This window comes from Bos indicus x Bos taurus, chromosome 28 (assembly GCF_003369695.1).
Source record: "Bos indicus x Bos taurus breed Angus x Brahman F1 hybrid chromosome 28, Bos_hybrid_MaternalHap_v2.0, whole genome shotgun sequence".
NCBI classification, from domain to species: Eukaryota; Metazoa; Chordata; class Mammalia; order Artiodactyla; family Bovidae; genus Bos; species Bos indicus x Bos taurus.
Window position 1 is genome coordinate 29,915,829 of NC_040103.1, and position 14,415 is coordinate 29,930,243.

At 37.7% G+C, this 14,415-nt stretch overlaps 1 protein-coding gene across 4 annotated transcripts in view; it reads left to right on the top strand.

Annotated features, from left to right (window-relative positions):
• Positions 1–14,415, top strand: part of VCL (vinculin) — a 112,578-nt gene that overhangs the window by 64,028 nt on the left and 34,135 nt on the right. For all 4 annotated transcript variants that reach the window (XM_027530918.1, XM_027530915.1, XM_027530916.1 and 1 more), the window contains exons 3-6: positions 4,545–4,695; positions 4,876–4,984; positions 7,280–7,402; positions 8,817–8,977. In XM_027530918.1, coding sequence (XP_027386719.1) covers positions 4,545–4,695; positions 4,876–4,984; positions 7,280–7,402; positions 8,817–8,977 — 544 coding nt within the window. The remainder of the gene's footprint in view (positions 1–4,544; positions 4,696–4,875; positions 4,985–7,279; positions 7,403–8,816; positions 8,978–14,415) is intronic.

Sequence of the window (14,415 nt, forward strand, 5' to 3'; positions counted from 1 at the left end):
AAGCTTAAGTTAATGAATATATAAAATAATTCACCTAAAAATTAAGAGCAAACTTATTCTTTTCAAGCACATAGAAAATTATACCCTTTAAAATTACTAATTGTATGTTATATAAGTATCATCTCAAACTATTGAGATTTATCAATTTTGGGCTGTCATATTGGTGAAGATACCTAAGTTTGATTATACATTGAGTTGTTGAGACTGTGAGGAAGCAGGTACTTTTATCCATTGTGGTGGAAATGTATATTGATAATTTCTGTGGATGGCAATATAGCAATGTTTGTCAAAACTATTAATGTCCACACATATGACTCAGCAGTTCAATTTCTAGATAGTGTCCTACAGATATATACATTTAAAAATGATGAAATCCCTAGTGATCCAGTGAGTTAGTACTTGGTTTTCGTTCAGTTCAGTTCAGTTGCTCAGTTGTCTCCAACTCTTTGTGACCCCATAAACCATAGCACGCCAGACCTCCCTGTCTATCACCAACCCCCAGAGTCCACCCAAACCCATGTCCATTGAGTCGGTGATGCCATCCAACCATCTCATCCTCTGTCATCCCCTTTTCCCCCTGCCCTCAATCTTTCCCAGCATCAGGGTCTTTTCAAATGAGTCAGCTCTTCGCATCAGGTGGCCAAAGTATTGGAGTTTCAGCTTCAACATCAGTCCTTCCAATGAACACCCAGGACTGATCTCCTTTAGGATGGACTGGTTGGATCTCCTTGCAGTCCAAGGGACTCTCAAGAGTCTTCTCTAATGCCACAGTTCAAAAGCATCAATTCTTCAGCACTCAGCTTTCTTTATAGTCCAACTCTTAACATCCATACATGACTACTGGAAAAATCATAGCCTTGACTAGACGGACCTTTGTTGGCAAAGTAATGTCTCTGCTTTTGAATATGCTATCTAGGTTGGTCATAACTTTCCTTCCAAGGAGTAAGCGTCTTAATTTCACGGCTGCAGTAACCATCTGCAGTGATTTTGGAGCCTAGAAAAATAAAGTCAGAAACTGTTCCCCATCTATTTGCCATGTGGTGATGGGACCGGATGCCATGATCTTAGTTTTCTGAATGTTGAGCTTTAAGCCAACTTTTTCACTCTCCACTTTCACTTTCATCAAGAGGCTCTTTAGTTCTTCACTCTCCACCATAAGGGTGGAGTCATCTGCATATCTAAGGTTATTAATACTTCTCCGGGCAATCTTGATTCCCACTTGGGCTTCCTCCAGCCCAGCATTTCTCACGATGTACTCTGCATATAAGTTAAAGAAGCAGGGTGACAATATACAGCATTGACGGTACTCCTTTTCCTATTTGGAACCAGTCTGTTGTTCCATGTCCAGTTCTAACTATTCCTTCCTGACCTGCATACAGGTTTCTCAAGAGGCAGGTCAGATAGTCTGGTATTCCCATCTCCTTCAGAATTTTCCAGTTTATTGTGATCCACACAGTCAAAGGCTTTGGCATAATCAATAAAGCAGAAATAGATGTTTTTTCTGAAAACTCTTGCTTTTTCGATGATCCAGCAGATATTGACAATTTGATATCTGGTTCCTCTGCCTTTTCTAAAACCAGCTTGAACATCTGGAAGTTCACGGTTCATGTATTGCTGAAGCCTGGCTTGGAGAATTTTGAGCATTATTTTACTAGCGTGTGAGATGAGTGAGTTGTGTGGTAGTTTGAGCATTGTTTGGCATTGCCTTTCTTTGGGATTGGAATGAAAACTGACCTTTTCCAGTCCTGTGGCCACTGCTGTTTTCCAAATTTGCTGGCATATTGAGTGCAGCACTTTCACAGCATCATCTTTCAGGATTTGAAATAGCTCAACTGGAATGCCATCACCTCCACTAGCTTTGTTCGTAGTGATGCTTCCTAGGGCCCACTTGACTTCACATTCCAGGATATCTGACTCTAGGTGAGTGTGAGGGATTATACCATCGTGATTATCTGGGTCATGAAGATATTTTTTTGTACAGTTATTCTGTGTATTCGTGCCACCTCTTCTTAATCTTCTGCTTCTGTTAGGTCCATACCATTTCTGTCCTTTATTGAGCCCATCTTTGTATGAAATGTTCCCTTGATATCACTAATTTTCTTGAAGAGATCTCTAGTCTTTCCCATTCTGTTGTTTTCCTCTATTTCTTTGCATTGATCGCTGAGGAAGGCTTTCTTATCTCTCCTTGCTATTCTTTGGAACTCTGCATTCAAATGGGTATATCTTTCCTTTTCTCCTTTGCTTTTCACTTCTCTTCTTTTCACAGCTATTTGTAATGCCTCCTCAGACAGCCATTTTGCTTTTTTGCATTTCTTTTTCTGAGCTCAAATTCAATCCCTGGTCAGGAGACTAATACCTTGGAAGCTGCACAGCAGGAACAACAGAAAAGATGTTTATTCAAGGTGGTTTATTGCAGCAGTCTAGTAAATTATGGACTTATGGAACTGTTTAAAAGAATAGAGAGGTTCTTTGGATACTTCTATTAGAACATCTCCAAGTTAAATTAAGTGAAAAAATCAGAATGCAGAGAGTATGCATAATATGATCCTATTTATATTAAAAAAATGGAAGTCTGTGTTTTTGTTTCTTTGTGCATAAAGTATCTTTTTTATTGAAGAATACAGAGGAAATGGGTAACATTGGTTGCAAGGAGATGGCATTTGAATGCCTAGGAGATAGTGGAAGGAAGAAAAATTTTCACTGTAGGCCTTAGGGTTTTATATATGTGTATATGTTTTTGTCATATGTATATGTATATATATTATATAATTTAAAATTGTTAATTTTAATTAAAAAAATTTTAACTAAATATAACCTGTCATCTAACATTGTTGATCAAAAGCCACGTCAGTGAGGTCTTGCTCTTTGCTGATATTTATAATGTGCTGCCTTATGGCTCTGATGTTTGTGACTTACCAGAGTATGCTTCTTGAGAGTTAGTGTTTTTTGCATCTTTATATACATACTTATAGTGTCCATAGCCCAATGCTTTTTACGTAGTTGAAATTGAGATGTTGTTTTAATTCTATTTATTAACAGTGCAAGACTGCCTTGTACTTGTGGACTTTTATATTATTTCATTTGATCCTCAGAACTGCCTGTGGAGTGGGCTTTTTTTGTGTGGGACTTTTTTTGTGTGTTTTCAAATAAAAATGTGTAATTTTGGCTAAATATTTTAAAGTAATTTATTGCATGTGTTTATAAGTTACTCTGTGATAACATAATGCATTTATTGAGTATGAAATTAGAGGAAGTGATCTGGTAGGTCCTTTTCACCTCTATGTAGAAGAATAGTTCAGTAAATGAATACATATTAGTAGTACAAGAGGATCAAGGTGAATATTTGCTTTATGCATTTTGGATTCCCTTATAAAATGATCTCCCACCTCCAAAAGACACCTGACTTCACTGATCAGGTCATCCATGCTATTAAACTAAATTATATTAAACTATTAACTACTGATTATTAATGCCAGTGACAGTTATGACCAACCTAGATAGCATATTCAAAAGCAGAGACATTACTTTGCCAACAAAGGTCCATCTAGTCAAGGCTATGGTTTTTCCAGTGGTCATGTATGGATGTGAGAGTTGGACTGTGAAGAAACCTGAGTGCTGAAGAATTGATGCTTTTGAACTGTGGTGTTGGAGAAGACTCTTGAGAGTCCCTTGGACTGCAAGGAGATCCAACCAGTCCATTCTGAAGGAGATCAGCCCTGGGATTTCTTTGGAGGGAATGATGCTGAAGCTGAAACTCCAGTACTTTGGCCACCTCATGCAAAGAATTGACTCATTGGAAAAGACTCTGATGATGGGAGGGATTGTGGGCAGGAGGAGAAGGGGACGACAGAGGATGAGATGGTTGGATGGCATCACTGACTCGATGGACATGAGTCTGAGTGAACTCCGCGAGTTGGTGATGGACAGGGAGGCCTGGCGTGCTGCGATTTATGGGGTTGCAAAGAGTCAGACATGACTGAGCAACTGAACTGAACTGAATGCCAGTGACATTTTAATTAACACCACTGTTTTATAAGGCTGTTTTCAAACAGTCTAGTTTGTCAAACAAATCCATTTGACTAGATGAATGAAAAATTTGTACATTACCTCATGGTTTTTCTTTGCGTTGCCTCCTATTCCTTTGGTTCATCTGATTATTATTTTTTTCATTTAGCGCAGTGTTTTGGTATTTTGTTTCCAGATGTCGAATCTGAAACTGTTGTCAGTGTTTTTTAAGGGCAGCGTGTATAGGGTGAATAGTAAGGAAACGAAGGAGTTACAGAGATACAGCCCCCTAAAGTAAAAGGTCCAGAATTTCTTTTTGTTATGTTTTGTAGTCAGGAAATAATGAAGAACAAAGGCTTAATGCAGTGAGTGAATGAATGTGCTGCCCTTAATTGCCAATTTTAAAAGCTGGAAACTCTTGTCTATTTTCCATATAGGAAAAAAATGTGAATTTATCTCCATTGACATCCATTGAATTTGCATGTGATATTCTCCTGCTTGGTTCTGCCAGTGAGTTAACTCCGTGTCCCTCCCCACAGGGTGGAGAATGCTTGCACCAAGCTTGTCCAAGCAGCCCAGATGCTGCAGTCAGACCCTTACTCAGTGCCTGCTCGAGATTATCTAATTGATGGATCAAGGGGCATCCTCTCCGGCACATCAGACCTGCTCCTCACCTTCGACGAGGCTGAGGTAAGGCACCCCGAGGCCCAAGCAGACCTCTTCCTGACAAAAAGCCCAGTCGTAAAGATAATAATGGAGGATTGAGGATTGTTTAGGATGAGAAAACGTTGACTAGCTACACATCTGAATCACTGTGTTTTCTACTTATCGTTAACACAATTGATTGAATACTCTGAAATATATTTTCAGGTTCGTAAAATTATTAGAGTTTGCAAAGGAATTTTGGAATATCTTACAGTGGCAGAGGTGGTAGAAACTATGGAAGATTTGGTCACTTACACGAAGAATCTTGGACCAGGTTAGTCATATGCTACTTTTTTTTTTTTTTAATTGAAATTTAATTTTATTTTATTTTTAAACTTTACATAATTGTATTAGTTTTGCCAAATATCAAAATGAATCCGCCACAGGTATACATGTGTTCCCCATCCTGAACTATATGCTACTTTTATAATAAAATGTTCTATGAATTGTTCTTGGTTGATCAAGAGGAAAGGGGCACTCCTCCCTGCTTTTTTTGTGGAAGGTAGGTAATGATGCTTTGGGTTTTTAGTTATCTCTGCTCTCTTAATGGAGCTGACTCTGTGCTTCTACTGAAGAGAAATCATTGTCTCTGAAAGCTGAATCTGCTTTCTGCAAATCCTGGCTCTGTCTAATGAACTGAACTAGACATTGCAAATGCTGCTGGAGAATGTAGGAAATACTTTTCTATTACTGCAATGCTTAAGGCCACCCTGAATCCTGACCTCTTCATTCCACATTGTACAGCATTCCTTCACTGTCTGCCAGCTGGCCTGAGCTCTCTGTGACCTCTTAGCTTGCTAATTAGCCCGCCTGCTATTATGGATTCATGCCCTTGCCCAAGACTGCATAATATAATCAGACCTAGAAGGAGAGAAGAGCTTCTGTAGCTAAATCTCTGATTGTGTAGTCATCTGAGAATTAAATATTCAAAATACATGAACAGATACCAGCTTTTGGTGTTATAGACATGTAACATGAACTTGAGGCTCCTTGAAGTATAAATGAGACTAATGATAAGACATATTAGATGTTTAATTTGTTAGTTTTAAGGATCACATATCATTTTATAAAATTCTTTTTTCTGACATAAAATGATATTTAATTAATAGCATTTTCTGGAGGTTCCAGTGCAGTCATTCTGTACATTTAATGGCAGTTAAGACTTTCTCTGAGCTATCATTGAAGATCACTGAGAAATGCCTTTAGAGAAGTACCCTTTAAACTTGTTCGTAACTATGAAGAAATCTTATTTCTTCAGATGAAATCTAATGTAAAATCTCAACATATGAAAGACAAAAATGGAGCTTGTGTGGATCAAGCAGGGGTATCCCCACCTTTCCATCTCCCTTTGGGTACCCCTTGAGAATCTGTGAAACTAGTTAAGAAATTCTAAGAGCAGTTTGAAAATCAAAGTATTAGAGACTCACATAGCACCCTTGAATAATAACCAAAGTAAACAAAAGTTTCTAGCAGGCTAACTCTGAAATACCAGATTGTTTCAAATGCTGTCATCACCATAATTACATTTATAGCATTTTTGTTTGTTTTTAATTATGAAATTGAGACCCCTCCTTATTTTGGGCAAATTGGAAAGTAGAGAAAAATTTATAGATGAAAACAAAACATGTTATTGTAATTCTTAACATTTTTTTCAGCTGCTAGATTCTCAGTACAGACACGCGTCATTTTATTGTGCTTCACTTTCTTGTGTTTCACACATACTGCGTTCTTACGAATTGAAGGTTTATGGCAACCCTATCTCAAGCAAGTTATTGGTGCCATTTTTCTACTTCATGTCTCTGTGTCATATTTTGGTAGTTCTCACAATATTTCAAATTTTTTCATTATTATTAGTTATGGTGACCTGTGATCACTGATCTTTGATGTTACTGTTGAAAAGATCATGATTCATTGAAAGCTTAGATGATAGTTGGCATTTTTAGCAATAATTTTTAAATTAGGGTATGTACTTTGTGTTTTTAGACAGTGTTACTGCACACTTAATAGACTACAGTATAGTGGAGATATAACTTTTATATTCCCTGGGAAACCCGAACATTCCTATGTCTCACTTTATTGTGATATTCACTTTGTTGCAGTGGTTTGGAACTGAATCTACAGTGTCTTTGAGGTGTGCCTGTAGTAGGCTCACATGAGGTTCTTATACATATAGGCTCAGTAGCCAGGTACATGGCATGAAAACTGATATGGAAGCCAGGCAAGGTATTCCCCCGCTCACCACTTGCAAATTGTTTTTTTTCAAATATATATTTATTAATTTCAACAGTTTAAACATATTTGTGAATGTATGTCAAATGTGTGAAAAGTATGTCACATTTAGGATTTATATTTATTAAATTAATTTTAATGAGAAGAATACATTTGTCTTAAGTTAGAACTGTTCTGCAAAACTCAATGTCATAAATGAGAGAGTTCAGTGATAGTATGTATGTTTAAATAAGTGGGCAGTTTGGACTTTCATAGTAATTCATAGTGGATATAGGCTCAGAAAGCCTGACTCTGAATTATTTCACTACTCACCCTGTACAATTTATTTCCTGTGCCCCAGGAATGACTAAGATGGCCAAAATGATTGACGAGAGGCAGCAGGAACTGACTCATCAGGAGCATCGAGTGATGTTGGTGAACTCAATGAACACTGTGAAAGAGTTGCTGCCAGTTCTCATTTCAGGTATTTTCTGTCTGTACTTTATCTTACAGAAGAAAAAAAAAAAGTGTTTATATGTTCTAAACTCTGGTGTTCATTTTCTTTTCTGTTTAGTTGCATGTCCTTCAGCCTGGGTAAAAATGCAGCTGGTTAGCTAAGAGCCAGGATTCATTTTCTTTAATGCTCTCCTCGTGCTCTTTGTGTGAAACTGCTCTCCTATTGCCTACTACTGTTCTCTTGAAGTTCTATCAGGCTCCTTTTCTTCTCTAGGAACTCTAGTTTTGGATGTATGGATCTTGACCCCTTTATTTGTACTTGGGAAAAAAAATTAGGAGCTGGAATAGATCTAGAACACTATATAGTAGAGAAGTGAGTCCATAATCCTTTCCTAGCTCTTCTCTATGTTGAAGAGCTGATGGTCTATACCAACTAGGATCACCTACCCATTGGGCAGAGCCCAGAAATGCAAACATGATGGCTGCTCTCTCAACTAGCAAAAGAGAATTGTGCTTATTAAGAGTCTCGTATGTATCAGATATCTCTGGTATGTATCACATATCTCGTGGTTTATGTAAATTTTCTTAGTCAGGTTATATGTTAGTTGGTTTAACTCTAAGAGGGTTTCTTTATTTTCAGAATCTTTTAAGGCATGTCACTGTAATTCCCCAGCTATTGCCTTCCTGCTTTGTCATTTTTCAGGTAGTGATTAAAATAGGAGATGTGAGTATAAGAGTTCAGAAAGCCCTTATATAAACTTGAAAATAAAAAATTGTAAATAGAATCTTATAGTCTTCTCAAAAATATGTTTTTTGAGGCCAACTGTTCTATGTGGCAGGAAGGCTTTTGGGAAAAATATTTCTTTCTAATTTGGGTAACTCAATAAAATGTTGATTAATCTTTGTTTTTATAATTTTATTAGTTTATGAGAAGATATTTTCTTTTCCAATGTTTCATTATTATTTTCTTCTTTACTTGTAGGGGTTAGATAGTCATTCCTATATGTTAAGAGAAATTATGGAAGATAACTCAACACTGGGATCTTCCACTAGGATTGAGGCAGCAGCATACTTTGGTTACAGTTTAACTGACAGTTTTAATCTTGTCCCATTAGGTTTGTGTTAGATGGGACCAGTGTTAGGCCTGGGATGGCAACTGATTTAGAAATAGTGGATATTTTGACTCTGGATCTTCAGTACATGCATGTTAAATTAGTTCCCTGATCATGATGTGGTGATGTTTTGTAACTTCAGTTTTCTTTACAGTGAAGGTTGCTGATATTGGAATTTTAATAGCAGACTTGTAGCATTTATTTTCATATTCTTTTTAAGACCTTAGAAGCCCAAAACATGTTCAAAGTGTGAAGCATCTTGTGTGACTATTGTAATACAGCAAGATTACATTCCAAACTTAGTTTCTGATCTTTTGTTTATTTTTACAGCTATGAAGATTTTTGTAACAACTAAAAACTCCAAAAACCAAGGAATTGAAGAAGCTTTGAAAAATCGCAATTTTACTGTAGAAAAGATGAGCGCTGAAATTAATGAGATTATTCGTGTATTACAACTCACTTCCTGGGACGAAGATGCCTGGGCCAGCAAGGTAAGTGTTATTGGGGAAGAAATAAGCAACATCCCCAATTCTCCCCTCTTGGGGGTGTGATTGTCTCACATTTTATCTTGTAATTTTGTGCAGCATAAGACTACTTAGATATTATGAAAGTGATTTCTTCTTTATTTCATGAATTACTTGCTGGTTCTGCACTTTTCCTTTGTTTTCAGGTAGAGCAAATAAATAGGTATGTGGGGTGAATGTTGGTTAAAAGCTGAGATGTGTAGCTTTTCTTTCAAACTGGAGTCTCATTTATTGAGTTGGTGGAGGAGTTCTGCTGTGGTGTATACTCCCCTGGGTAGGAGCCCTGCCTTTCATGTGGGTGGTTATTGCTAGGTTACTAAGCAAGATACAGAATATGCCTACGGCTGAATTTTATGGGAAACTTTTCTTAATCAGCTTTTGACCCAGAGAAATCTACAAAGGAAAATGTAGGCATTTCTAGGTGTGTCCCTTTATCATTCCATTCTCCCTAAAAAAGCTTCACTGAAATATTAGTTTTCACATTGTCTGTTAGTTTGAGGGGTCCCTTTCTCCTTGGTCTATAATTTCCTGTTGGACTCTACAAGGGCTGGTGGATTCCTCCTAGACCCCAGCAGCAGGGGTTTGAGGTGCTGCTCTGGCCTGCTTCTCCCTGTTTAGTGATTGGAAACAGAGACACTTCTCTTATAGGAGCCCAAGATCAGGCAGTGGGGGGAACCCACTGTCTCTAGGACCCAGCTTCCCCTACCGTGTGGGCCCAAATGGTATCTCCAGGGCCACCCAGCAGGCTGGTAGCAGACTGCAGAAGGGATTTTGTATGATTTCCCCTGGGTGTCCAGTAGGGCTCTGTTTGTCCTCTAGGACACCTAAAAGTTAAGGTCGAAGCTGGGCCTAGAATTACCAATTCTGTCTCTTTTATTGCCCAGGAAGTTAAACTAAATGTGTAGGAGAAATTAGTTAGATTATCTTAACCATGGATTTGTTTTCAGAGGCATGAAATTATTGAACAAGTCCTGAGACTATATTTTAAATCCATATGGTAAAATCATATAAAGTCTTTGGTATTTTACTTAATTTTGCTTTTGCATGTTTGACAACTTTCACTTCCCTGTTATGACTTCTTTATGCATCTTTTTTTTGTTCTCTTGTTTGTTTTATTCTTTTTCTCACGTTTAGAAGGTAAGCTTTCTCTTGCCCTTTAGTTCTTTCTTGCTTAAAAAGAGAAAAAGCATGTCTGTGAGGTTTTCTTGTGCTGTGTGCCATGCCTTATCCCGTGTGCCGGTGTGTAACACTGTGCTCGATTATGCGTCAGAATGTGACTTAATATGGGACTCGGGGCTGTGCTGGGTGGACTGTTTAGCTCGAAAGAAGCTGTTTTTTGGGGGGAAGCAAGAGGAAAGACATTAATATAGGATGTAAGGCTTTCTGTATTTGGTGGGTGCTTTCCTCTCTTTGGAGACTTCCCTGATGGCTCAGTGGTAAAGGATCCACCTGCCAGTGCAGGAGATGTGGGTTCAGTCCCTGGGTTGGGAAGATCTCCTGGAGATGGAGGATCTCCTGAAGAAATGGCAGTCCACTCCAATATTCTTGCCTGGGAAATCTCATGGACAGAGGAGCCTGATGGGCCACATAATCCATGGCCCATCAAAGAGTCGGACACGACTGAGCAACTGAACAATTCCTCTCTTTGAGCAGGCTCCTGGGAACTGCTTTGACCTGGTCATTCCCACTGACTTCTTTTGAGGGGCAGATTTCCCCATGTGGGTGACCCCTAAGTTATCTGTGGATCCTGCTCTTAGCAAAGGAAACTTCCAGCTGATGCCATCTCTGTATTTGCCTCTCGTGCCAGTTTCCTTTGCAGGCTCTGGAACTTGGCTTTTGGAGATGCATCATTGAGGTTTTAAGCCATAATGAAAATAAGTAGGTTAGAGAGTCTCAGTGAGGCACCTGTCCTTCACAGTAATCCAAGCCTGCAGAATCAAAAGGAAAAAGTCGGGTGTACCTAAAGTTTTTCCTAACTTCAGTCCCTGGCTCACTGCATGTTCTGCTGTCGGAGCTGTGAATCAGCCATCGTTCTCTATGACCTCATGTTCCCCTAACCTAATCTCTTTCCCTATTCTCTTCCCTTTGCTTCTAGCAGATGAGAAATAGTAAAAAATGAGGAGCAGGCACTGCAACCATCATGTTTCTATTTTCAGAGGGGGAAAGTCATCCATCAATTAGAATAAGTCACTGAGCTTTACTTTGTGAAAATTTGAGAGCTGCTTCTTTAAAGACCAAAACCAAAACTGTGGTCAGTTGAGGTTTTCAGGAGGAAGATTAGGCACTTGGGGGCATATACAAGGTAAATAGACCTGGTCCCCACTGTGTCACAGTCTAATAGCCGTCTCAGTTTTATGCTGATCTGGAAGGAATCAGACTGTTAGGATACTGTAAAACTATCAGAATTAAAGGAAATAAATAAAATTAGCCCAGCCAAAAGAAACTTAAGTACAAAATGACATCAGAATGAGCAATGAATATTTATTTTTTAACTTCTTTTTGCTTTTGTTATGCATTTACCTGATTCAAAAATCAAAATGCTATAAAAAGATATATATGACATAGCTAACTCTCATCCCAATCCCTTTCCACTCTATCTCCCTTACCCCCTAAGAGTAATTGTTTTTATTAGTTGCAAGAATATTTAGAAAAAAATTTTACCCTGAAAATGGAAGTCAGTAACTAGGATTTTAGTTATTTTTCAGTTCAGTAGCGTTATGCATCTTTCATTGCTCACCTGTAAGCAGTGAATTAATCAGACCGTGTGTCTGTCTGTGACCCCTGGGTTCCCATTCTGTTTAATACATGAAATATTTTTACCTCCTCTCACGCCCTACCAATAAAGAATTAACTTTGTCTTACCATACTTGTTTCATGCCTCCCCATTGGTGCAGTTTTCTCCTGGAAAGTGATGATTCCTCTAGAAAAGTGGGGGAAGAAAGTAAGTGGAAAAAATGCTTGGTAAAAGTGCGTTTTGCCGAATAAATTAAGATTTTAAAGAGGCAGTGCAATAGCTGACTATTTTATGTTTTATACCTACATTCAGATGGCAGATTTACAAATTTAAAAGTACCAGGACTTTAAACCCTTCCTTTTATTTTGAAAATAAAAATCCCCCCCCGAAGTCAATAATCATAATGATTATTAAAAACTAGTTTAGCATTTTTTCTGAGTATACATTATGCGACAAAAAAGTTTAGGGATTGAACAGGATTCACATTTTACCCTTTGTAAATTTAGCAATATATATTAGTCTTTTTTTGGTGTTTATATTACTTGTATTTTGACGCATGTTGAGAATAAAGAGGAAGTGAGAAAAATTTTAAAAATGTTTCGTTACTGAGAATTTTTGAACCCTATGAGGTGTTCCTGTTACTGCACCCTGAGTCAGTTATTCAGAATTTGTCCCTGTGGTGTATCTCCTCCCACTGTGGGCCTAGGTTGGTGGTGGGTAAATGTAGTGAGTGACTCAGATGTCTTTGTGCAGATTAGAGTACCAAAGAAGGAAATACTGCTTAGAACATGTGATCCTATAATACTTTCCCTTACTGCAGACCATTGGGGTTTAAGTGTTGATTTTTATTTCAATTTTGAAAAAATAAGGTTACATATGAGCTTTTTATGAGTCTTTTAATGTGATACAATATTAGTATTCTAGTATGCAGCTAACACAACAAAGGATTTATCTCTTAGAGTCTGAGACAAATAGTTAATTTAAGCGTTTATATATCTTACCCTCTTCCCCAACCAAAGGAGCAAAGCCCACCACGTTAAACTGACATTTCCCTTCTGATCCAAGTGATCTTTTAGTTGATACAACAGATTGTGTGCACATAGGTGGTGCGGACTTGTAGCACTGAGAAGGTATTCTTAGAGATGAGGAACTGGTGCCTGGGAGGCTTGCCTGGAGATTCAGGGCTAGACAACTTTCTCTCCATGGTTAAATGTAGTTTACAAGATTTTGTGTTACTGTCCAATTTAACTTTCCAAAAACATCTTTGTTTAAAATATGGATTTGGAGTTAGAAATGTGGTCAGAAGTGGAATGGAGTGGGAAGGGTGGGGACAGGAGGTGTTAGTGGAAAAAGGAGAGTAGGTTGGGCAGTGAATGAGAGGGGTCCTTAGTCCCATATTTAAAATTTTCAAGAGCATGGGATTGCAGGAGCTCACTTTTCCTACCACACGTCCTCTTGACTGTTTGTGGGAGGAACTCAGTGGTTCTTGGTATTAATATTATTCAGTGTTCTTTAGGTCTAACTCTGTATTAAATTTCAGAAGTATTTCAGTTCCTGGAAAAGCATGGAAAAAGGAGTCTTTTAGGTTGACCTTCTGACTTTCAGTATGTGTGGCAGAGTTTCAAGGAACTGTGTTTCTTTTCATTTAAAACCTGAACTCCTGAGAGTTTTACAATAAAAGGAACCAGAGCAGGAAGGGCCAGAACCCTGCTAGCTGTCCCCAGAGCTGCACAACTATATCTGATCTTTTTTGTATTCACTAAACAAAACAAAACAAAACCCAACAACAACAACAAACAGAGAAGAGGTTGGTGAAGACTTTTCTCTTTCCCAAATTTGAGATATTATAGAGAAAAGTACTTAGTGAAGGTGCAGTTTTTTTCTCTTCTATTTCATACCCAGAGTGTACTCTGGGTACTTAGACCTACATGGCAAGGTTTAACTAAAAGCTCTGTGGTACATAATGTAGTTGGCCACAGAGTTATGGTTATTTTCATCCTTTATAAATGTCTCAAAATTGCTTCTCAAAAATGAATTTGATTTGTAGTTGAATTTGTTTATATTATATCTAGTGTTAGTATACTTCTATTGTTGCTTATGTCAGAATTCTGTTACTTCCATAATAAACAATCCCCTTCAAAAGAAATTCTTATGACATTCTTAGGACACCAAAATGTATGTTCCTATAGACATTTTTGCTTTTAATGTGGTTGGTCAAAAAGGTTGTTGGGGACTCGAACAAACTTTTTGGTCAACCCAATAGATATGACATTTAAATGTATTGTATTTAAATGATTATTTACAACTTATTCCAGAAAGAATTTAATGTGGCCCTCCCATTGACTGTTTTAAATCTCCAAAATTGTCTAAAATTTATTCTGTTAAAGTTTTGCTAACTAATTGAATTTCCCAGTTTAAAAATGCATCTTCATTGCATATTTGCCATTGATTCTTTTCAGGAGAAAATGATAGTAATTATAAGAAATAATGTTAACTTCTTCATATTGTCACATCTCCTCAGGACCAAATTAGTCACATCCTTAGAGTCAGATTCTTTCCTTGAAGTGTAGTAGCCATGCTCTATTAGGGAGAGAAAAAACAGTGATTTTTGAGGATACTGAATGCTGAGCAAAACCGGTTTTTCTCTTGTGTTTCAAATCATTTTTGGGCA